This window comes from Pituophis catenifer, unplaced genomic scaffold (genome assembly GCF_029215685.1).
Source record: "Pituophis catenifer annectens isolate HBS135680 unplaced genomic scaffold, rPitCat1.0.hap2 SCAF_4, whole genome shotgun sequence".
Classification (NCBI taxonomy): domain Eukaryota; kingdom Metazoa; phylum Chordata; class Lepidosauria; order Squamata; family Colubridae; genus Pituophis; species Pituophis catenifer.
Genome location: NW_027256884.1, coordinates 71820670 through 71847474, shown reverse-complemented (window position 1 = coordinate 71847474; position 26805 = coordinate 71820670). Strand labels below are relative to the sequence as shown.

At 40.4% G+C, this 26805-nt stretch overlaps 1 protein-coding gene across 6 annotated transcripts in view; it reads right to left on the bottom strand.

The window, feature by feature from the left end:
- Nucleotides 1-24424, bottom strand: part of KDM6A (lysine demethylase 6A) — a 288042-nt gene extending 263618 nt beyond the window's left edge. For all 6 annotated transcript variants that reach the window (XM_070944238.1, XM_070944240.1, XM_070944242.1 and 3 more), the window contains exons 1-2: nucleotides 24177-24424; nucleotides 23831-23894 (exon numbers count right to left, since the gene is read on the bottom strand). In XM_070944238.1, coding sequence (XP_070800339.1) covers nucleotides 23831-23894; nucleotides 24177-24346 — 234 coding nt within the window. In that variant the 5' untranslated portion in view covers nucleotides 24347-24424. The remainder of the gene's footprint in view (nucleotides 1-23830; nucleotides 23895-24176) is intronic.
- Nucleotides 24425-26805: the final 2381 nt, after the last annotated feature.

Here is a 26805-nt window from a genome sequence, read left to right as displayed (position 1 = left end):
GGTCGAGGAAGTCACCCTGCCACCTAGAGAGACTGGGAGAAATGATACAAAGACTCCGTCCTGCGGAAGTCAGCAGTTCTCTTAAAATATACCCGGAGGGCCCTCCGGACGTCCAACATATGCCACCGCCATTCTAGGGGGTGTGCTGGGCGAGGGCAGAAGTCAGGAAGGATGAGTTCCTGCAAACGGTGAAAGGGTGTATTGATCTTAGGGATAAATGTAGAGTCAAGATGAAGAACTATTCAATCAGGGTGGAAAACGCAGAAGTCACTGTGCATGGACAGGGTGGCCATCTCTGAGATTCATCTTGCAGAGGTGATAGCCACCAAAAAGGCGACCTTGCATGATAAAAGTCGGAGACTAGCAGTCCATAAGGGCTCATACGGAGGACCTGTAAGGAAAGTCAGAACTAAAGACGGGTACCAGGTGGGGTACCTGTGCACCAGAGGGGGATATAGATTAGTGGCTCCTCGCAGGAATCTACGTATAAGAGGGTGTTGAGGCAAAGAAGAAAGGGACCCACAAGTCAGGACCGTTGTGAGGTCTGCCACCTGCCTCTGAAGTGTGTTGGGCGAAAGTCCGTTGTTGAGCCCATCCTGGAGAAAAACTAGGATTTGGACAATAGAGGTTTGAAGGGCGAAACCCCCTTACGGTCACACCAATCACAAAAGGCCCGCCAAGTGGCCGAATAAATATGGTCCGTGGATGGCCTCCGCGACGCTTGAATGGTCCGGATAACCTCGGATGGAATGTTGTCTCTACTCAGGGCGCACCGCTCAATTGCCAGGCGGTCAGTTGGAGCCACTGAGGGTCCAGGTGAACCACCGCCCCCTGGCTGAGAGGCAACGCCCTATGGAATCCTCCAGGGAGGGGCCACAGACGAGGTGAGATCCGCAAACCAAGGCCTCTATGGCCAGTGAGGGGCCAGAATAATGAGCTCCGCTTGTTCCTTAGAAGTTTGGATATCACCCTGGGGATGAGAGGTATGGTCAGAAAGGCATAGAGAAGGCCTGGTAGCCACCGGGACCTAAGAGCATCGACTGTTTCCATGTGAGGTGTCAGGAACCGTGAGTAGAACTGTGGAAGCTGAGCGTTGAGGTGGGTTGCAAAAAAGTTGACCTCTGGGGCGCCAAACCGGACCACTAGATGCCTGAAAAACATCGGATGCAGGTGCCACTCCGCGTGGTTGATCTCCTGTTGACTAGCCAGTCCACCTGCACATTGGACACCCCGGAAATGTGCTCTGCCTTCAAGGACCAAAGGTGATGCTCCGCCCAAAGCCCCAATCTCTTGACCTCCAACATGAGGGACTTGGAACTGGTGCTGCCCTGTCGATTTATGTGTGCTTTCGCCGCAACATTGTCCATTAGCACTAATACATGCGTGCCTGCCAGAAGACCTTGGAAGACACAGAGAGCCAGAAATACTGCCCTCAATTCCAGCCAATTGATGTTCCGACGACTCTTGCAGGAAGTCCACCTGCCCTGTGCTACCTGCGATTAACAATGTGCCCCTCAGCCGGAGAGACTGGCGTCTGTGGTTACCACCAGACGTTGAGGTTCATAGAACTGGCAATCCTTGGCAATGGCTGGAGACCACCACCATCTGAGGGATCTCAGTACCTCCTTGGGGACAGGAACCTTGACTGATAACGTACCTCTCCCCATCTCTGAAATGGCAAAAGGAACCATTGGAGGTCTCTTGAATGCAATCCAGCCCAGGGCACAATGGAAATAGCTGAAATCATTTTGCCTAGGAGCTGTGAAAGTAAGAAGGGGGACGCTTTCCTGCACCCCTCCACCTTGGACACAAGGGCCACTAGGCTATACTGATGCTCCTGGGATAAATAAACTCTGCCCTCAACCGTGTCAATCACCACTCCCAAATGAAGGAGACCGGTTGAAGGGGAGAGATGAATTTTCTCACTTTAATAGAGAATCCATGGGAGGCGAGGGCCTGAAGGGTTAACTGGAGGTTCTGGCGGGCCTGCTGAGTAGAAGTAGACAAAATTTAAATGTTGTCCAGATAGCACTGGAGACGAACAGATCTAACCCTGAGGGACGCAGCCAAGACTGCTAAAACCTTGGTGAAAGAACAGGGAGCAGCGGAAAGCCCTAAGGGCAATGCCCTATATTGATAATGGGCTCCCGCATAACAGAACCTAAGAAACTTCCCATGAGCAGGAAGGATAGGAATATGAAGATAGGCCTCAGTGAGGTCAATAGAGGAGAGGAGGTTGCCCCTCCTAACGCCATCTAAGATGGAACGTAAAGATTGCATTTTGAACCTGCGATATACTACATAGTGGTTCAAACGTTTAAGGTCTAGAATGGGTCTCCACTCCCCCGATGACTTTGGGACAAGGAATACACAGGAATAAAACCCTTGTCCCACTAGATCCGCAGGCACCTTTTGGATAGCCTTGATAGAGAGGAGATGCTGGATAGCTGAATCCATCAGAACGCGCCTATTGCGGTCATGAGAAAGCGGACAACACTCAAAGAACATCGGGGAGGGGAAAGGAATTCTATGGCCAATCCCGATCTAATAGTAGCCTGGACCCATCTATCAGAAGTAGTACTCTACCAAAGGTTGGTGAATAGGGCCAATCTGCCACCAATGGGAGGATCCGAAATGCAGTTCGCGACGGCATCTGAGTGAACAACCCCCTCCCCTTCGAAAGGGCCGTTTATTCAAAAAGAGTCTACCTCTAGAAGACCTGTTTTGGGAGCCTCGCTGTCTGGGGTTGAAGGTCCCTTGCCCCCGAGAAGCAGAAGAAGTAGTAGTACCATTCCCGTCGTAGCCCTGAAACTGAGGGCGAAAGGGGTATGGCAAAAAACAGGACTCCCCCCTACGATATGCAGCAGGCAAGACCTTCAGTTTATCTTTGGTCTCTATAAGAAAAGAGTCCAGTGGATCTCCAAACAATTTAGTCCCCTTAAAGGGCACAGATGCCAAACGCCACTTATGTCTCGCGTCTGCCTGGCAATGGTGCAACCAGACCAAATGGCGAGCCGTCATCGAGGAAGCCAAGGACTTCTCAGCAAAGTCAGCAGCGTTGAGTGTAGCATCCGCTGAAAACTGAACCACCGCAACGATTTTATTCAAATCCTGCTTCATCCTCAAGTCATCAGGAGGTAACTTCTCTTGCAGTTGACACAACCATAAATAATGTAGTTCGGTTGAAGAATGATGCAGTCGTCGCGGATCGAATCGCCCATGCTGACCCCTGATGTGCCCGTTGCAGAACCAAATCCGATCGATGCTCCTCAGGGCATAGCCCCTCATCTGAATCCCCAGGGATCAAAGCGTCGGGTAACAAAGCGGCAACTGGAGCGTCCACCGTCGGTACCTGGAGAAGAGACTCTAGATCGGGTGCTACATTATTTTTTTTTCAGTCTGTCGAAGAAGGGACCAGGCCCGAGCCTGGCGAGGTCCATTGTTTCCTGACCAAGTCAAGGAAAAGCAGTGGAGTTGGGATAGAAGTCACGGGTTTTGAAGGTTCCGCGAACAGCGGATTCAAAGAACCTGGAGTTGGAGAAGGAGCAGGCTCCGGCACTCCGGAACCTAGCTGGGCCATATTAACCGCCTTAAACAGTAAGGCCTTCATCCTCCAACAAGTCCAGCTCATGAGACTCCACCTCCACCAAAGACGATGGATGGCTCATATGAGATGAAGTCCGGGAATCAGGAGCCCCAGCTGAAAGAGAGTCCTTGGGGTAAACCCGTTCAGGATAGGCAGACTCAAAGGACCTCACTGAACCGCCCCTGCTGGGAGGCCTGAAACCAGTCGACGACGATCGTTGGATAGCAGCAGAGATCATTTGTTGAAGCTGCTCTGGCTGGACTTGGCAACAAATCTGCTCTTGAGGAGGTCTGGTATCAGAGTCTGATGTAGGAGGTAGACACGAAATGCTATCAGGAACCACAGGACCTAATGCGTCGGGTGTTGGTGCTGCCGAAGAAATCGGGCCCCACAACTCCTGACGTTGGAATGGTGACAGGGCAGTCCCAAAGAGATACCTGGTCCGGAGTTCCCGCAGACACATGTTCCACAAGAGGACCTAGAAGGTCCCTAGAAGGACCAGACTCCTTAGCCCCTGCCAGAGTCAGATGGGCACTAGCTTTGTCAAGGCCTTGTCTCTGCACCTCTCATCTTTAGAAGATGTTAAGGCATGTCTGTGAGGCTTATGATGTGGAAGTGAAGACTGGCCGCTAATAGACGGCTCAGAGGATGCCTCCCTTGCGGTTGTCACATGAGTGGAAGATCGCCCATCCGGTGATCCATTGCCTCCAGCCCCGGCCATGCTTGGACTTGGCCAAGGCTTTGGGCATCGTGAAATAACGAACCAACCCTGCCCTGGTTCAGGCTAAGGGGGCCAATGAGCGCCTCACAGTTATGCGCAAGGCTGTCAGAAGAACAAGCCTTCAATCACTGCCAGCGATGAGGCAATTTGACTGCAGGCTCAAATAAGCCGAAGGCCGTCCTCTGGATAAGCAGGGGATCAAATGGCAGGAAGACACAGGCAGAAGCCTGGAGGCCCACAGAAATAGCTGTCACGGTCAGGTGTTTGTTGTAGCGGCAAACAAAATGGCGGCCGGCAAACGTGGGTGACAACAGGAGCGCGAAGTTCCACCAAATGGCTGCCGCTCTCAGGGCTGAGTAAGTAATAAACCAAAATGGCGGTGGCAAACATGGGTGACAATGGGAGCGCGAGGCTTCACTCAATGGCCGCCAACCGCTAGAATGGGAGCGCGAAGCTCCTCTGAGAGCACCCACCGCTTTAAGGAAAAAACTTGTCTGGTGCGGCTGCTCACGCCGTGCGCCACGAATCCGGGGAAAAGAGCAGCTATCGAGGCTGTGAAGGAAGCTCTTTTAAATCCAGCCGGAGAATAAAGAGTCCAGACGGCCGCACAAGTCTTAGTAAAGCGTGTGAATGCTGGCTGACAAAATGGCCATTCGCCCTGCTCTCTGGGAGTGCGAAGCTCCACACAAACTCCACCGGTCTCCGGGAGCGTCAAACTCCACTGTCAATAAAAGCTCGACTCCCCTTGGGAGCGCGAAGCTCCATGACGCCCCGGAACAATGTTCTTTCAATGGGGCCACTTGACAATAAAAGGGGAGTTAAATCCTCCCCTGACTAGCCAAAGCCAGCCGTTGGGGAAAAGAAATTCCACCTTATGCCAAGACACGTAGCACTCACAATCAGTAGTAAAATACAATCCAAGGTCAAAGTCCAGAAATCTAAGATCAGTAGAAACAGAAAGATCCAATAATATGGGAATAAAGCCAGAGCAATAGTCCCACACGCCTGTCCAGTCTGATAGACTGAGTCAAAAGCTGGAAGCCCTTAGCAACAAGGGCGGGACTTAACAACTATGACAGACTCAGTCCATCAATCTGAACAGATGCGTACAAGCCATGCCTGGCTGCTGGCTCCACCCACAATGGAGAAAGTAATATTCATCTGAATTTTAAAGAAGGGTGACATATAGGTCTGCTCAACTACTGCACTATAGCTCTGACATTACATTGTGGCAAAATTTTGTTGAGACCCAACAACTGAAGCACAAATTAGTTCTAAAGGTACAACAGGAGTTTTATTTCAATTCATTTTATATGAATTTTAATTCAATTTATATTTAGGGGCAAGTTTGAGGAATGTCAATTTAGGCAATTTGGAAATTAGGATAAGCAAATTTGTTACAGAGAGATAAACAATCTAACACAGGCATGCACAACATGTGGCCTGTCAAGTGTTTTCTGAAATCCACTACCAGAAAGGATCTACCCCCTCGTTTTTTGTATCCACCTCTGCTACAACACTGTTTTCCTGTAACTACAATAGCCACACTTGGGAAAAGTGACAATAAAAAGCTCACAGAAGAAAACTACACTACTTAAAATTACAAATTTGGAGTTGACTACTACAAAACCATAGATAGCAAAAATACTAAAAATATGGTAGACTGCTTCAAGTCAGAAGTATCAATCAATAGAAGATATGATTATCGTGCTAAACGTGTCTTATTTTGGTGATATTATGTGTTTAAATTCTTAGAAAAATTAATTACACCAGGAATAGTTGGAGATGCTAAAAACGAGGTCAATAAAGAATCGTCTATATAGACTATATGAAACAAGTTATTTTAAACACAGAAACATCAACGTTTTAAAACATCAGAAACAATGGAGAGAACTGATCTGTAAAGTCAGATGTAACTATATTGTTTGACAGAAAGATCACAAGGCAAATCTATACTGACCTCAATTTGTATAACACTCTAATTACAATACCGAATGTATTACACAAATGAGTCACAAATACATGGATTTATACTAATTAAATTAGGATTTATTCCAGGAAAGCCAAAATATGCCTTTCTCTGTGAATGTCTGTATATGTACAAACACTTTTTTCAATGAAAATTACATTTCTGAATAAGTATGCATAATCAACCTAAATTAGTCTAATAAAAACAGTTTTGTTCCCAACTTCTAGTAATCTTCTGATAATAATGTTGCAATTATTTTTTATCATTCTTCTAGTTCCATTGAACTACTGAATAATTCTAAAAGACAAAAAAGATTTAAAGAAATGAACGATAAACAGAAACAATTAGCATTAAATGCATTTATTTTCTACTGCATGAAAAAACTGTTACATTCTGCAAAATGCAGGGAAACAATTTTTTTTGCATTCAATCCCACCAAAGTGATAGAAATCGAGTAGGCCAAGAATCAAAATTTCTGTGTACAACTCTGTCTCAGAATATAACATTCCCATTAAGATTTCCAAAAAAGTGTGTGATATCTCCTGATTTTTTTAATTGATAAAACCCTATTTTTAATTCATTTACAATTTCTAAATTTTTTCCTAAGAAGGAGCTTCACATAATTACTTTAAAATTCCCTTTAGGCAAAATTTTCCTTCAGACAGAGAAAAATATTAATCTATGCTATTTAAATGTGCACACACATAATCAAGTGATATATTTTAAAGATTGTATTATGATAATACATAGTCCTTGACTTTCACATAAAATTGGTCTGGAATTATGACAGCCTTGGAAAGGGTGTTTTACAGCCCCTGAAACACTTCCGGCTGTCACAAAATGTTGCATTACCTCTCCTGCAGTCATGGGATTGTGATCTGGGTACTAGCAACCTGTTTGCACTTGCAAGAGCCCTGCAATCATGTGATTGCTATCTACAATATTCTCTGCCAACTTTCCTGCAAAGACAATCGAAAAGCAGTCAGAGAATGTTGCAAGCTGCTGCCGCCTACTGAGAGGAGTCATTCTCGTTTCTGGGGGCTGCCTGAAGCTGCCTGCTGATGAGAGCTGAATTCCTTCGGGGATGTAGAAATGGAACTAAAATCCTTAATTTTTTATTTCTGCTCTTATACCGTCAAGAGATCCCTACCATGCGTGGAGAACTCCTTTGATAGGCAGCTTTTCATCTAGCCCCCGCATCCCCCCCAAGATGAGAAGCAGTCAAAATCCAAGCAGGGAACGGAGAGGAAATGTAGTAAAGTAAGGTGGGTGGGAGAGCCTTTGGGAGGCCCAGCATAGGCTGCATGCAAGTGTTTCTCCACTCAGGTGGTACCAAAAAAAAAAAAAATACATTTCTTTCTTTATAAATTTTATTGACCACCCACCTTACCATAGGGTAACTCTGGGCGGTTTACATTCATAAAAATATGTTTACACATATACAATTAAAATATAAATAATTAAAATCAAACATTAAAACCTAAGGACACATGGGGGGGGGGGCAGAGGCAGAGTGGCGGGGAGGTGAGATCTGTTGTTATTTGATCAGCCACCTTCACTGTACTGTTCCCCCATTGGGGTCCCAAGCCAACTGCCAAAGCCACATCTTTAGACCTTTATGAAAGGATAGGAGGGTTGGGGCCACATCAGGGAGCAAGATGTTCCAGAGGACAGGAACAACAGCAAAGAAGGCTATCCTCCTGGACCCCGCACCAGCCGTTTCATCCAGGATTCTGGATGATATTATTTAACTTGAAGTTAAATTAGTTTAATTAATTAATTAATTAATTTTATTTTATTAAATTTTTATACCGCCCTTCTCCCGAAGGACTCAGGGCGGTGTACAGCCAAAAATAAAACCCACAACTACATGAAAGTTAAAAGACAATTTAAAAATATTAAATAATTTGGCTAAAAGAGCTAAAATAGAAACCACCCATTAAAATAGCATTTAGGCCAGCCCTGCTTGGTGAAACAATAGCGTTCTTCATTACTGTGCATGTAAGCTTTGTTATGTACAATACTTCACATATTACACAGAACAGCATCTATGTACAGTTTTTTAAAAAAACTCTAAAACTATTGTTCTACATTCTCACTGAAAAGTTATACATAACTACTGTACTTACCCCAAGAAACTACAAACAAGGTAAATGGTGCTTAATCCATTTAAATGTGGATCCAGTTGCAGCTTCTAGTTTTATTATATGTACATAGAATATGTGCAAATACATACATATGTTTCAAAGACCTCTTATTAAGTACATATTATATAACATTATGATTATTGCAATAAATCAACAGAAAAAAGTTGGCAAACAGATGAACAGAAATGAAATAACTGAAAAAAGGAAAGCGAAATCTGCTTTCAGAAGAATTTAGACTGCAACTGGGACCCGCAACTTGATTGTTAAGCAAAGCAGTTGCTAAAAGAAAATCAGGCAACCATGCTTATAATTTCACTTTACATTTTCTTTATTTTACAGCATCAGAATGATACAATCCCAAATAGCTGGGTGAGCTCAAATGGCAGGGAAGATTTCTGGAACTCTACTCAGGAAGAAACCAGGTAAAAGGGCAAATCTTATAGCCCTTTCTCCATTTCCCCAACCTTTGAGATACTCACCCCAGTGATGAGGTAATTAGCAATAAGATACTAAATGTTTATATCCACATGGAGAGAAAGGGATTACAAGAGAGTAAGCAGGCACACAATGGGGAACACACATCAAAAGGCATGCAGTAGCATGGTCTATTTGTCTAGCTTGCTTGTGGCTGCAAGCCAGCTTAGTAGGCAAACAAGAGTATTTAATGTAAATACTGGGCGCTTGTCAATTTCAGGCAGTGGAAGCCAGCTCTCCAAGGTTCTAATCAACTAATTAAGGTTCCAGAGTTGAGCTTGTATGACTATCACTGTGTTGTATCTTACGATTCTTGATGAATGTATTTTTTTCTTTTATGTACACTGAGAGCATATACACCAAAGACAAATTGCTTGTGTGTCCAATCACACTTGGCCAATAAAGAATTCTATTCTGTTCTGTTCTGTTCTGTTCTGTTCTGTTCTGTTCTGTTCTGTTCTGTACTTTTTAGGGATGAGTTGGGCTGGGAAGAAAAGCAACTCAGGAAAATCTGGCTTGTTTAGGGAAACTTTGCAAGAGGGAAAAAAATAAGTCAGGCACTGAAGGACACATACTGACTATAATGGCAAACACATGACTGACAGAGAGAGAGAGAAGATTTTGCAAAGGTTATAAATGCAAGCATTGGAAGCAGTTACTTTTTCATCACCATTGCAGCTGCAAACATTTCCAGTTCAAACAGTCACTAAACAAGAACTACAGTACCTATATATAGAATTCAGAATTAATGGATTGTTCATTGACTGCAATAAATATTCTTGACTTGAATTCAGAACTAACAATACCAATGTAATTCTTTAATTACTGTATTTTCCATGCTCTTTATACTCAGCCCAATTATAGATGTTTCCCCAACTTTATACTCCTAATACAGTACCTCTAAAATTGCCACATAGTCCAAATAATATATATGATCTGATGTCATATATAACCAACAAATATTAAAATGAAACCATTATCTTAATAGGTTTAAATCTCATCTTTTCTGATAAGCATTTACAGACTATCTATATAGAAGCTGAACAAATGTCTATTTTATGCTTCATGGTTATGTAACTAAATTGCTTTATATTTATTATACGTACTGATAAATTAGTTATGACAAGTTTAAAAATATTAAACAAAATATTAAATAAATACTATTAATAGTAAAGAAAATACTATTTGTTTTAGAAAATAGAACAAATATTGTAACAAATAGTAAAATAAATACTATCAGTAAAAATATATTAAATAAAATAGTGTACAAAACTGTTTTACAAGTTCTATTTGCCAACCGACATCTAGCCTCCTACAGAATATTCCACTAAATTTCTACCTTCCATGTAAAAGGAACTGCCACCCTGCTTTTTAAAATAAATGCCTTTTCACACAATGTCACCGATTGGTTTTTTAAAGAAGGGGTACTAGAATCTTTGTAGTTCCTTTTTCTTTCTTTACTGATAAGAGGCCAACATATTAATAATATCTATATATCATCCATATATAGATAAGATACACAAAAAGAATAACAAAGGGTAGTCAAACAAAAAACCAAAAAGCAGAATGTTTTGTCTTGTTTTCTAGAATTTATGCTTTCTTATCTTATTTCATTTACTCAGAAAAAACTAAATTGAGTGAAGTATATAATATAAGAGTGAAGCTTGGTCCCCATTTTAAGTATCTTGTGATTTGTGATAGTTGCCAACCGGTGATGCATAAAATGCAAATAAAATATTTAAGACGTTACACTGAAATTATCTTTAACTGTAATTTCTGCCATAAACAACAACAAAAAAAACATTCTTCTTAAAATAAGAACTATAGAACTGCGATTGCAAAAATGGAAGAAACTCAATTCATCCTTATTCAAATCTCTTCCAAATGATAGCATTTATCTGGGCCAATCCTATCAGAAACATGCTGAAAACTTTGTAGCTCAAATTTTATGTGAATACATGAACAGAAAATATTTATATTGTGAGTTCACTGCTTTGAAGAAACATATTTAATGAAAATAAACATACCCATTCTGATACATGATTCCTCTCCTGACCTTCCCCAAGCCAGACATTCTCCTGATGCAGGGATACTGTATTTGAGCTGCAAACCTTATATAACCAGTTGACAGCACCAAGAGTTGATGCTTCTGTACATCTTAGTTGTCATCTAGTAGTTGTCCAGATTTTTGCAGCTCAGATACAACAATCCTTTCTAGGTATGGACTTTAAATCTTAGAATTCATAATATAAGCTGTACTGCCTGGAAACTATGGAAATTGAAGTTCATATACATCAAGGGCATCCAGTTTGTAGTTAATTTTTTTCAAGATGCTATTCAAGGCATCAACTCAGCAGAAACACCTATGATCTTTTTTAATTCCTTGAAAGTCCTATTCAGAGAATATGTGCCTCTTTCTAGATGACAGAATGTCTTAACAGATCATTTGAAGTTGCCTTCTTTATAAAAAGGATTTGTTCTTGAAGCTCATGTGGATAATTCTGACTTGGATCCTATAACTTTGTAGCACTCAGCCTTCTTTAAAGCATTCATTTGAGGAATATGAGAAGTCAAAGCCAAATATAACATTGAAAAAAACAACAACAAAGTGAACTTTTAATAACTATTACTCTATAACTAATTAAGCTTAAAAACAGTTTTGATTGATTTGCCATGGTAAGGTCATCAATACTGAAGTTGTCTGCATAAAAATATGGAGAACTCAATAACAACATTGAGGAACTTGATCAAGAAATTATTCCATGAATTATATTCCATGTCTGACCTGGAATTTTCGGCAAGGTAATCACTGTACTGCATGTTTTCAAATTATAAACATCTATTGTTGCTCTATTGCAAAACAATGCTTAGTAAAGGAATAACTGAACTATAGGTTAGATACATTTTTTAAAAAATACTTCATTCTTTTAAATCAAATATTTCTCTAAAATATACTTGAACTGTGGATAAGAATAAGCAATCTATGACTTTCAAGATGTGGCCGAACTCCAAAAGCTACCAATTTGCCCCATTGGCCAACAAGGAGACGTCCCTGTCCTAATGTTTTCTTTTATTCGCAACCTTTTCATGTATTTATAATTATGTTATAAACACTTGTATCTGTCATAAAATACATGCTTGACAAAATTTTTAAAAAATGAAATAAATACATGTAGGTCAAAATCTCAAGTAAGCCATTTCAACAAATACTTCCATTTTGACCAAAGCAACAGCTTTCCTAAAATAGATACCAAAGACAGTGCTTGAAAACTTCACAGCATTATTATCTGAGAGTGATGACTTATGAAAAATGTGATTAAAATATTAAAAGGTAATAGTAAAACATTAAAACATATAAAGGTGCAGCCATATTTACAAAAGCAAACAAAAGCATGTTTCAGATGTTTTCTTTGAAACAGTGAAGGGATTCAGGAAGCATGACTTTTCTGTTGTATTACCTGCCTCTGGAATAGTATACTCCCCACTCCCCCTGACTCAAAAGTTCAAGTAGGCTCAGCCTTGCCATCCTTTAAGTGGGCCTTGAAGACTTGACTCTTTCCTCACACAGAGTTAAGAAGTATATGCCTTGGCCGAAGATCTATTAATATGCTGGGTATATTAGATTTGGATTACAGGTTTCCTTTTGTTTTTACTCTACTGGATATAATTTTAACTTGTATACTGCCAATTTTACACATTTGATTTACAAACAAATTTTATTAAGTTGAAATTGAAACTTCAGAAAAGGGAACACATCAGTTGTTAAACTGCTACCTATCTTCAGATGAAATACAGTACATACCCAAAGTACATTTTTGCTATCAGAAATACTAATTTTAGATTATAATGTAATGCACCGCACTTGGCCAAGTGTCAGATTCTAAATGCAGCAGGATAAATCTTTCTTTTAAAAGACACAAGATAATAATTGTCATCTATTCTATTTCTGACCTCCTGAAAGTCCAGTTTTGATGATTCTCCAGAATGCCAGTCAGCAATCTGACAACGGTGTCAAAAGGAGAAACAACCAGAGTGTGTTTATGTATAAAACCAAGGTAGAAAAAAATAGAACATATCATTTTCAATGATTGCCCTTTAGTCACAGCAATCCTAAAATTAATCCATCCATTGATAACCAAAGAACAGTATATTTTAGTGAATGAGGAGAGTTTCCTAATTTACCAGTCTCTTCTCACTGGATGCCTGTTCTTTTCTTCTAACTGCATGATGGAATGTTCTATGATCTGCCATTAGCTAATTGATTTTAGTCTACCAATATATTCTTCTGCCTTATTTTTTAATTCTCGATAAACAGCTTCATTAAGAATAAATACTGCTCCTGATAAATATACCTCCTCCTTGCACATACCTCCTCAATCTGCTGCTTTATCTTTAACCAAAGCATTCTCCAATCGAGATCTAGGGATCATTTCAATTTTCATCACATATTTAATAGAGATTAAAAATATTTTAAAGGAGTACAAAAATCTGCACTATTGATATATTCCTTCCGAAACATCCAATCTCAGTTACATTTATTTCTAATTTATGACACAGATTCTGCCTTTGATAGAGAAGGTCAAGATAGCAAATACAATGCTGTGTTTTCTCCTCCTACTTCTCTCCCCAAACAACAACCCTATGAAAAAGGATGAACTGAGACTTAGTGACTGGTTTGAAGTCACCTAGTGAGCTTCCATGGTTGCGGATGGTTCAGGGTATAGAGGCAGCTCTGAAGAGGTTACAAGCATCGGTTAAAACAAATTTAATTGGTGAACTGGATCCAACCTAGCTAATTAAAGTGGCCAGGGAGGGGATTGTGAGCTGTATCCAGCTGTAGTGAATGTCCCTTTAGGAAAGGAGGGAAGGAGAGATGGTAGCGGTCTAGAATAGAAATAGAAATAGAAATAGAAATAGAAATAGAAATAGAAATAGAATGGAATTCTTTATTGGCCAAGTGTGACTGGACACACAAGGAATTTGTCTTGGTGCATATGCTCTCAGTGTGCATAAAAGAAAAGATACATTCGTCAAGAGTCATAAGGTACAACACTTAATGATAGTCATAGGGAAACAGTCAATATAAATCTTAAGGATACCAGCAAAAAGGTTAGTCATACAGTCTTAAGTGGGAGGAGATGGGTGATAAGAACGATGAGATTAATAGTAATGCAGACTTAGTGAATAGTTTGACAGTGTTGAGGGAATTATTTGTTTAGCAGAGTGATGGCATTCGGGGGAAAACTGTTCTTGTGTCTAGTTGTTCTGGTCTGCAGTGCTCTATAGCATCGTTTTGAGGATAGGAGTTGAAACAGTTTATGTCCAGGAAGTCTGTGTCTGTCTTGTTGGGTTGCAGAACCGAACCAGACAGTTATAGAGGTACAGATGACAGACTCAATAATTCCTCTGTAGAACTGTATCAGCAGCTCCTTGGGTACTTTGAGCTTTCTGAGTTGGCGCAGAAAGAACATTCTTTGTTGTGCTTTTTTGATGATGTTTTTGATGCTGGGCGTCCATTTTAGGTTGTGAGATATGGTAGAACCTAGAAATCTCTACTGTTGATACTGTGTTGTCTAGTATTGTAAGAGGTGGTAGTATGAGAGAGTTTCTCCTAAAGTCCACCACAATTTCTATGGTTTTAAGTATGTTCGGTTCCAGATTGTTCTGATCGCACCACGAGGCTGTATGTGGATTCATCATTGTCTCTAATGAGATCAATCACTGTTGTGTCATCTGCAAACTTCAGTAGTTTAACAGATGGATCGTTGCGAGATTCAGTCATTGGTATATAGAGAGAAGTGGAGAGAGCACACAGCCTTGTGGGGCCCCTGTGCTAATTGTACAGGTATCTGATGTGGTTCTGCTTAGCTTCACCTGCTGCTTCCTGTCTGTTAGGAAGCTTATGATCCATTTACATGTGTGTTCAGGTATCGCTAGCTGGTTTAGCTTAGTTAGAAGAATTTCTGGAATGATGGGTGTTGAATGCTGAACTAAAGTCTACAAAGAGGACCCTTGCATAGGTCTTTGGAGATTCAAGATGTTGTACGATGTAGTGCAGAGCCATATTAAAGAGGCACTTGTTTGCCTACTCCTTAAGAGGTGAGGCCTGGATTTAATAAAATTATCATCTTATTTTAAACTTTTCCTTCTTGAGAGGGTTGCAACTGCAAAAAGCTCTGATGAATATAGATTTGGAAATTTCCAATCTGGTTTTAGACCTGGGCATGGCAAAGAAACCACATTAGTAGTTCTTATGGATGACCTAGGGTGGGCTTGGATTGAGGTGGAACAACCATCCTTGTCTTCCTACTTCTTTCAGGAATTTTTGATAGGCTTTAGCAGAGTACCCTTCTGAACCATATGTGAGAGCTGAGATTTGGAGGCACCATTTTAAGGTGTTTCTGCTTCTACTTGGGAATCTAGTAGGTGCTGTGGAGAGAAAAAGTCAGATCATCCTTTCTGTTATCCTGTTCAACATCTACATGAAACTGCTAGATTATTCATCTGTTCAAAATGAAATATCATCTATATCAGAGGTCCCCAACCCTCAGACCGGTACTGGTCCATGGCCTGTTAGGAATCCTACGGGGTGAGCAGCAGTTGAGTGAGCAAAACCAAAACCACCACAGTCCATAAAACCAGGCCCTGGTGCCAAAAAGGTTGGGGGCCACTGATTTATATTAGGTGACATTCAACTATACATCTCCAATCAAGACCTCTTGAAAGATGTGATAGAAGTCATACCTTGATGCAATGCCTGGAGGCTGCCAGGATATGGATGGGGAAAAACAGACTCAACACTTTTGCATAACTTCAGCTGATGTGCCAATTGCAACCTTACCTAAAACAGATGCACTGAAGACAGTCACTTGTTATATATTGATTACTGTAATCTTCTCTACCCAATACCCAGACTATCCAGAAACTTCAACTGGCCAACTCACAGTGGTGCATATGTTCAATGGTCAGTTACATATCACTCCTCTGCTGTTCAAGCTGTACTGATTTCCATAATGTTTTGAGGTATAATTCAAGATGCAGGTCACTTGTATAAAGTCCCATATGGTTTGGGGCCTAGATATCTTCCTACCCAGGCAATTAGTGAGCACTAACCAATAGTCTCCATCTTCTAAGAGGCATGGCATGATGTGGCCCCAAAGTGGTGTTTTTATAACAACTCTTCTCTTCTGCAACACAGTACAGCAGTTTGTACTCAAAAGCATGAATGGATCCCAGCCTTATTGCATTCTAAAAACAAGAGAAAATAGGTCTCTTTCAGAGGGTCTTTGGGCATTAACTTATACAGCAGCAACTACATTTTCTCTAATTCTAGACTTTCAGCCTTTTATTTGAATTATTATCTGAGAGCTAGTTTGGTATAGCAGTTAAAGGCACCAGGCTAGAAACCCGACAACTGAGTTCTAGTCTTGCCTTGGGCATGAAAGCAGCTGGGTAACTTTGGGTCAATCACTTTCTCTTAGCCATTGGAAGGCAATGCTGCCAAGAAATTGTAATTGTCCCAGAGCGAAGACTGATTCAAAAGCACCTCTTTTTATTATGTAAATTCTGTAAGCTGACTAAAGTCCAGTTGGCTTCAGGTGATTATATAAATCTGGAATATACTTTGAAGAGATAGCTGTGATGGCTGACATTGGAAAATCTTACCAGTGACTGAAAGGGATGGATTAAAAGGCAGAACTCAGGCACCGATCAGAGCAACACAAGAACAGGCAGTAAGGACCAAATCCATACAAGAAGGAGTATACCACATTAGATAGGACCCAAGATGCAGAGAGACAGAGACAATTTAACAAATAGTGGCAAGGTATAAGATGCAGGCAGCAAATAGAATACACTAAATGGCACAACAGGTAGCTGATATTGTATAGAGCAGGGCTGTCAAACTCACGGCCCGGATGCGTCACATAGTGGCTACACCCACGCCCAGTTTAGCAAAGGGGTAAAACCTCCCGATACGCCATGTGACGATGCCATGACAACACGAGTTTGACAGCCCTGATATACAGGAACATCTGCATAGTGTATAGGCTAGACTTTCCACAAAAAGTCATGAAGAATAAAATCCTGTGGGACTTATGTATCCAAATTAACAGGAAGGTATTAATCAATCAATGGCTGTAGTAAGAGATAAGAACCAGAAGACAGAGGTGATGATATAGTGAAGCCCAAGTGATAGAATATGAGAATTTGGAGAAATACTAGTCTGAAGGAGGAACTAGAGAGGATATGGAAAGTAAAAGCTAAGATCCAACTGGTGGCAAGAGCACTCAGGGTTCCTAAACTGGAGGAATGGCTCTGAGGGATCCCAAGAAAAATCTCAAGAGTTCAGAAAGGTTCAGTGGTAGAAATAACCAAGATACTGCACAGAACTCTCAAACTATCAGGCCTCTGACATAGGATCCAAGATTGAGGAAGACACAAACCATCCACAGAGGTAAAATAGGAATTTGTACTTATTTATATACAATCACACACATCCATTTACAGCACACACGCACACACACACTACACACATTTCATTTTTTTTCCTTATCCTTCTTCTAAAAAAATATGGTGTATATCCCGTTTATTAACCAAAAATGACAACTACACAAAAAGGTACCTGATCTGTTTTGCAGATAAGAGAGAAGTTCCCTGAAGATGGGCTCCAGCACGAGTCCAAAAGCTCGAAGACAAAACATCTGGTCCTGGCGATCGACCCAGATTGAATTCTGCAATGATCTCCTCTTCTATTGATAGCAGAGCAGAGACTGCACTTTTATTACCATTCAGCACTCTACAGAAAGTCCTCAACCTACAACCACAACTATTTTGGTTGGGAAATAATTATTTTTTTCATGCATCAACTCATACATGACTGTATATCCATAAATTAGCTACCTCATGAAATATATTCTTAGGCTGTATAGAAACACAATGAATGGATAATCAGAAAAAAAGTTCAAGATTCCCTTCATTTTTATTTTTTAAAAAGAGATCTGTGAACAATCCTGTATCATTACAATTATGCAAACTAAACTCATCTTCTAAGTGAACAATATACTGTATTACCTATCCTTTTAATCTATCAAGATTCAGTATCTCACTTAACATCTGCTATAAAAATATACTTAGTGATATTACGATATTAAATGCTCTGCAATTCCTTTTTTTTTTAATACTGTAGAATTGTCAATCAGAATTTTGCTAAACTGTTAGTAAGCAGATCATATAAACAATTATCTGTGATTGCATGCAAGTACACATTAAGAAACTGATACTTAAAATTTCTAGCCAATAAGAATACTAATTATGTTTGTAATGTTTGACTAGGTAACTACATATTAAATATATTGTATATTCAAACTGTGTTCAAAAAAAGCAATTTCAAGTTGCTAACTAACTACATTAATATCTTAGGTCCATATACCAGATAATGCCATTGCAATGTTAATATCTTCCAAGAACTATGCTTTAGTATATATGCATTTGATCTGAAGCAATGTATGAGTAGCTCAAGAAGCCAACAATTTCACATTTAAACTTCACAACATTGCACTTTTTTTGTATAATCCAAATATATGAATCTATGCAATATACCTCTAATAAAACTCAGTAAACATCTATCCATAGTAGTGTATTGCATGTTCCCAACCTTCACAATTCCAGATGTGCAGATTTCTATCCCCAGCATTTTCTATCTAGCTAGTTGAAATCTATACAATACGTCCAGATTGAGATATAATGATATAAAGTTCAATTTATGTCATACAATTATTGCTGTGATAAAAATAGGAGGGGAAACACTACCTACACTGCTTTGAGCTTTTCAATAAAAGACTATATAAATCTAACAAATAAATATAGTAGCACACATATAAAATCATCAAATATATCAGAGATGGCTTCTGTGCTGTGGGGGTGGGGGGGGAAAGGTATATGCAAATTTTCATATATTTGTAAGGCTATAACTATAGCTAGAAGTTAGAACAGATAAATTTAAAAAATATTCTGAATCCCTATATAAAATATCAACTCACCGCAAATAATAAAATTATTTAATTTTAAATAAATTAAAATTGAAGTAGCATTTTGATAAGGTTCACTACTCCAATTTTGGTTCAATTGCTCAAAACGTTCCCTGGAATTAATTTGATATTTCAACATAAAAATGGCTATATCAAAACACAAGCTGCACATCCTTTAAAATCCAAATGGCATGTATGTTTTCAAGATTACAGAACAACACATTGAAGCAGTAGAAAAATAAAGCAATGAACGCAACTCAGTATGCCATTACATAAGCTACAGTGTTTTAAAAATAAAATCAAACCTTATACCGTAGATACCTATTAGCTGTGGATTTATCATGCAAATGAATTTTTATCAACTTCATGAGTATTAAATTCAGTTAATGCCATACCTGCTATGTAAATGTATTAACATGGAGTTACATAGAAAAGAGAAAATGAAGATGTCAGTCATACAGAACCTTTCACAGTTTCTTTCTTTGAAAACAAAATGCTCCAATATTAAATAAGACATCCTTTTTAAGCAGACCATAATATACCACAACAATGACACAGAAGATAGCTAATAACGATTGAGGGTGAGTTTAAAGTGTTACTTAAAATGTCTGTTGATGGTGATTTCTATGCATGTAGATATTCATTTAACTACAGAGCAATAAAACTTCATTAAATGCTACTTTATTGATACAGCATTACTTACATGTGTAATTCTATATAAACACTGAATGTTACTGAGGAAGAAGTTGTCAACTGGAAGTTTTGATTATATCTGTCCAATTCCATTTTAATATTAACCGATAATTAATTTTAACAATACTTTTAAAGAATTATTATTTCTATCATAGCCTTTTGACATTGTTTATCAGCATACTAATAAGCAGTGCAAATGATTTTATATTAGAAGTTCCTATAATGTATTGAACTACGTATGAGGCATGTTCGATCTACATATCATGCACATCACTCTCCTGGTTAACAAGTATATCTTTTAGGCTGGTTTTTATTAATTAGGAAATGAGATGCCAGAAAAACATCTGGCATGCGATGCAAATGAGGTTTCTATGCAAGGTTTTCATTTTCTTACAACTTCACGTACCAAGTCCTAATATAATGAACTTTTCAGAAACATGTATACAGCAAATATATAAATAGCAAAATCATTGGCTGAGAATACTGTACACTCCAAGCTGTTCTACCATCTACCGGCTTGTAATCAAGTAATTAATAACTACTAATTGCTGTTTATTGGTCTTATTCAAGAATCATGAAGTGACTTTACTATATTTGTTTTAATCACCAAAATGCTTTAAACTGGCTATCAGGAAACAGTGTTTGCCACCATTTCAATTTTCTTTTCAGTTCCATGCTTCAGATGATGGTGTTTATGTAAATTTTAGAGCAGATTGAACAGAGACATTCACACTAGCATTTTATTTGATAGGATTACAGAAATCATTAGCTATGTCTTTTTGCTTCAACAGAGCCTAAATGCAGCATATATGCAGAAAACAGGAACTGACATCATAAATTGAGTATCAGCCTCTACTCATCAGAATAAAAATACATTATTTCCAATTTCATTGAAAATAGCAGTACTTATGCCAAAAAGTTAAAAGTCAGATGAGGTTATATTTATAACAGCACAATACTGTGAATCTAAGCTATGCATCTCCTGAAATATATCTAAAAGCAATATTGTATAATAATTACAAATAATAATGGTAAATTGATATCAGCAGAAAAAGTGGGTTTAATGTTTTCTAAAGTGATAACTATGTTACTACTGGTGGGAGCTGATTCATAAAATGGCTATCACTTTGGAGAATATTTAACTCAATTTTTCTTATAAAACAACTGAAACAATCTATCAAAAGGAACACAAATACCAAGCTTAAGAGACAGTTTCATGATGATCATGGATTTAATCACTATGCAAGAGGAAAATACTTGACATTTCCCCGTTCTTACACAGGTATCTCATTTATCATCCATATCTGTACAAATACCAGTATCTCTGACTTTCCACATAAGCAACAGTTTCTTCACTTTTCTTACAATATGAAAGCTGTTTTAAACAACAAGACCACAAACCTTCCACATAACATTAATATATAATATTAATATAACTATTAACTCAGCTGAAACCCAAACAGATTTTGAAATATTTAACTTGCAGCTTTAATTTTGCCTTTAAAAAGGTAAAATAGTTTGGAGAATTATTAGATTGGTTTCTCTTGCTGATTGTAAACATCAGTATTAACATTTAAGAATGAAGAATTCCTCACTCCAATTTCCTGTTCTCATTTCTTAAAGCAAACTTTCCTAAATTTGTACCTACAGATGAATTAATGATATGTCTTACACCATACATCTTACAATACGAACTGAATTGTAGACTGTAACTCCTGGAGCATACCAGGGCAAGGAGGCCTGAATTGAGGGCTGTCTTGTTGACTATATAACCATTAGGTATTTATGACCATCACTGTTTCTTTGATTTGGTCTACCTTATCCAAAATATTTATATATTGGACTCACATATACACATCTGTCTATAACGAAACTATAATTTACCTTCTATATAATTCAACTACAGTGGTACCCTGGCAGTCAACTGCTTTGAAACTCATCAAGTTTTATACTCAACACGTTTTGACACAAAAATTTGTCCAGGTACTCATTGTTTGGTACTCGATGCACAAAGTAGAACTTGTCTGTGTTGGCTGCCTTGTGACTCACTACATTATTCCTTATGGGAAAAATCTGTTTTGTTCTCATCATTTTTGATAGTCATCGCTTCATGGAACCAATTAACGATGAATAAATACCAAGGTACTATTTTCTTTGTCTGATGTGACCTATTCTGGAAAATAAACTTTAATATTTAGCACAGTCTTCTTCAATCTAAAATTTGATGGAAACAATGCATTTTGGAAATGATAGTGGGGAATTCTGAAAGTTACTACCCTAATACTTTCAAAGGCATCAATTGTTTGACTTCGCTCTTTCTGCAAAACCATAGGCTGTTTAAAATGTTTTCTTCTGATGTGTAATTTCTGATACCATTTATGCTATATCCACTTAGCTGGAGTAATCCCTATTAAATTCAACAGTATATATTACAGAGTAGAAATATATGTAAAGAAGGAGCTGAAGTACTCTAGCAAAACAAATGATTTACATGCAGGAGAGTTCCATTTAATTTCCAGACAAAAGTGAGGAAAATTATGGGCGAAACCCTGCCATTCAGTTTTATCAATTCTGTGAGAGTTGGACCAATAATCTGACTTCTGATATTCCTACAATTAAAATTTTAATCTAGGTTTAATAGACAAACCATTTAAAAATACCAAGTAGATCACAACATATATTATAGTACATACTAAGCATTAAACTTACACCAATGAAACAAAAGAAGACCAACCCATGATTTTCCTGTAATTATACCCAGTAGATAAATACATAAACTAAGTTACAGAGGAATTAATAGCATATTACTCCTTAGAACCCTTTTCTTTAAAATCATGTCAAACCTTAATACTGTAGTCTAACATTTTAAACATCAAAAACAACTCTTTCAGTATACTGTATAGTTTTACCTTGTGCCAGAAAATGAAATACTTGAAGATTTAGAATTCAGATAGTTGCCATCACAAATATTTGACATACATATCTAGAAAACGTTTCAACGTTTGGTAAAGATTGCCTTTTTAAAAACAATTTCACCAGAAACAAGAACTTACATTCTATCAAAAAAATCCCTAAATCACGAATCTTTAAACTAAGTTACTTGGTTATATAAAAGAAATGCAGAGAAGTTTATATTATACCCAAAGTAGACCAATAAATTCAATAAGGAAATCATTACATCTAAACTAAAGCTGTGAGATACTAGTACTGAAAAGAAAATATCAAGTAATGAAATATAAACCATTTCTTGTTGTCTAATAATATTTGTCCCATAAATTAATTTGTTGTTTCAAAATCTATGTAATTTAGGTAGATATGCTACAGGTTAATAAGATATACCAATAGCTCTGTAAACACACTATTCTGCTTTTAGTAAATTCAACTTTTGACACATCAGCCTATGCAGCTCCTAAAAAGTCAAACATTTCACACATATTTGCATATACATTCCGAGTAGAGTATTTATTTCTGTTTACCTCCTCCCACCAAGTTCTTTCTCCTCCCTGTCCGGCCATCTTGGGCCAAGAGGAGAAGCCATTATTTAACTAAATGACAGGACCAATAACTTTTTTTTTTTTACTGAAAGAAGATACCTCTTTAGTCAGTTGTACAATAACAGCCGCAACCTACAACCCGTTCTCTATAAACGGTCCTACGAAGTAAAAAGCTTATGAAAAAGCAAATCGTTCAATGAAGATGCACGTTGCAAGGAAGATGGATACAGCACGAGTAAACAAATCAGTTTGCTACGAGACTCCTGAGAGTGACACACCACGGAAGAGGCGCCACGTTTCTTCAATACCCTTCTTCCTATTTATATCAATTCATTTTCAGCGATTCAATTCGATCCAGTTTTTTCCTCTTCAGCAACCAGTCCTTATTAAATATCGGCCGATTGCTCCTAAATGGAGAGAATCGGGGCGACACCTTCTACCCTACTTTTTAGATAAAACCCTGAAAGTGAGCAACGGGAGCTTTCTATTCCAGCGGGCCGGAGAAGGAAGAGCCGAGCGGTTCTCTCCCGAGAGCCAGGCGAGGAAGGGGGTAGTCAGCGCGATTCCGAACCTCACGGTCGCGAGGTGACGGCTTAATTCCGCAGCTCTCCAGCACACTCACACATGCTCCTACACAAATACACACACACACACGCACACAAACCCGGGAGGGTGGCTCCCTGGTCAGTTGCCTCCTCCCCCACCCCAATCCCCTTACCTTTAACAGCAAGGCCTTCGTTCTGGCGCCATCTTCATGAAGCCTTAAAAATCCGAAGAGTCGGCTGCACAAGGGGGAATCAAGCGACAGAGAGAGATTGAGCAAAACAGACACGTTCGCCGAGTCCCCCAGCCCACCCCGCCCCAAACAGATCGCTCCGTGCGCTCCCTCGCACTCGCTGGCAGGGGCAGAGCCCTCACTCCGGCCCAAGAGCACCGCCACACTCACACTCGCTTTTTCTCCCTCTCACGCGCACACACACTCGCTCGCTCACTCGTACACCTCGGGCGGGCGGGCAAGAGAGATCACCGGACAAGCCGGAATACGGAGGCTGCCATCTGAGTACCTGTCGAGGCCAGAGAGGACTTCTCTTTCCTCCGCTGTCAGGCTGGCGAAGTCCTCCTCGCTCTGGCCGCTCGCTTTCCCCGCCGCCATTTTCTTTTCCTCATCACCGAAAGCAGTAGAGGCAGCGGCGGCGGCGGCGGCAGCGGCGAGCGACACTCCACACGATTTCATGGAAACGCAACGTAATTAACTCACGATCGCAAGCCCCCCTCCCCGCGCGCCCCAACACCCCCCCCAGTGCCGGGCGGGGCGGGGTGCCCGACACACACGCACCACCACAACTTTTATTACAACAACAACAGCCGGCAGAGAGGGGGAGGGAGAGAAAGGCGGGGGGAAGCCCCGCTGATCGGAGGAGGAGGGAGCAGGAAGGGAGCCCCAGCGCCGAAGACTGGGGGGGGGGGGAGTGGGAGGAGAAGGAGAAGGAGGAGGAGGCTGCTGCTGCTGCTGCTGCTGGCGGTGACGGAGCAGTGTTTACATCGCTGCTGAGCCGCCAGCCCCAGCGGCGAAAAGTGAGTGGAGTCGAGGTGACAGGGACCCGCGCCCGCCCGCGTGGGGTGTATTTGTTGCCTGTACAAACTTCCCCAGCAGCTGAACAAAGTTGTTGTAATTGTGTCACACAGCGAACCCCACGCCGCCACCGTGACCCCCCTCCCCACCCCGTTTCCCTGTGCCCACGCAGCCAATCACCGCACTTAGGCGTGGCCACGTGACCTTTGTTGACTTACGTCAGTCGTAGCGCTCTTCTAGCGCTCCGCTCAAGCTTGGTATTGCCGCTGCTTCGATCAAGGGGCTAAAGCCATTATGTATTTGAGGCTGTATTTCAGACCTTCCAGTTTGCAATATGTGGAGACCCTCACATGCGGCCGGCCAAGAGGAATTAAACGGGGCAAATTTCAAAGGCTCGTATTCCTTAAATAATTTTTAAATTGGCATCTTAAGGTTTTGTAAACTACTAGAACAAGCTACAGTACGTGAATTTAAAATGGGTTGTATTCTGATGTCTTGACAAGGTAACATCGCAGACAGAAATTAAGAAATGCATTCTCCTACACATAAAGTTTGTTTCGGATCTGAAAAGATGGATATCAAACGCGTCTTTTGATCTTGTTTGGAAAAGTTCATTTGTTCTACTCGCTAGCCAAAACCACTTTTTGTTGTTTACATTTTTAAAACTACCATTTATAAACTGGCAGGTTTTCACGCCGATAAAAAAAAAATAGGGAAGAGATCTATTCCAACAAGCAAATGAAGTCGCAGACTTCCTTAGAAATCAAAAGCCATTTTGAAGGGAAGGCATGATTAATGCTAAGCGTAGCAATGAAATGAAGACCTCTATTATATTTGTTTCTTTATTACCACAATACTTATCCCTACGTATTTTCTTCACTCTTTTCCGACATGTGGTACGTACTTCAAAAGGTCAATCAGAAACCGGAAACATTCAACTGCATTCTATTTCTTAGGTTTCCATCCTCATCGCTGGATGCACAATATTAACAGAGAGGGCGGAATTTTATTATATTCTCGGGTTATCATTCGGCCGTTAGTGAGTCAATCAAACGGCTTTGTCAGTCATGATCAGCATGTTCGTACGCGCCCTTTAAATTAGTTGTGGAGCGGCTGCATTTCTGTAAAAGGGTTTAGTGGGTCTTCGAGCGCGAATCGTACTTACGCCAGGGCTCGCGGGCTGCAGTCCCCTCGGTGGGGATGTGCAACTGTGTGTGTGTGTGTGTGTGTGTAGGGGGGGGGTTACTCTGCCAACGCGTGTGCCCCTCCCGCTCCCCTTTGGGACGGCCTGGGGCGTGGTTCTTCTGGCAACAACGAGTAATAATGGCTTCCCTTGAGCGCCGTCCGTGCGCGTGACGAGAGGAATCCGTCCGGGCACGCAGCCGAGCCTAGCGGGACGCTACGAAGGAGTGGGCGGTTGTCTGAGTGGCGCCTGTTCCCGTTAACAGATCTGGAGTAACTGGGCGGTATTTCGCTGCTCTTCGCTAAATACTGTGAACGGAGAAGGCGTCGCTTCTTAGCAGCGGCAGTCGCGGGGAGCGAGGGTGGTTCTGGTTGCTGCGACTTGGGCTCGTCTCCTTCACCAGAGACGAACGATTCATTTTCTGGGCCTAACTTAGAGATATTATATAAAGGCTTTTCCCTTTCCAAGGAGCTTGGGCCGGGGTGGGGGTGGGGGTGGGGGGGAGCTCCCCCCCCGGCGCAAATAAGTGAAATAATTGAAGGCGTTTTTTCCGTGCAAGAAGTCAATTTTTAACGCAAGGCCTGGAGCTCATGCCTTTGATCCAGAAGAGTAACTGCCCAAAGGCCTATTTGGAGAGTCCCCTCTTTCTACGCGGATTACCATTCCTAGGAATAGACATGCGGGACGTGTTAGGGAGGAGAGCGGTACGAATGACTTGGGGGTGGGGAAACAGTACAGTGGGAATTGAATGTTTCTTTGCTTCAGCGAGAAGTTCGCAAACGGACGTCTTCGGATTTTCCAGTTTCTCCCAAGAAGCGGCGAGAAGGCAGGAATAAAAGAAAATACGTAAAAGAAATACTGAAATATTTTGCCTTTCTAGCGTAGTGTACTAGTTGTTTCCACATTCCTAATTTTGTATCAATGTATCACGATTCAG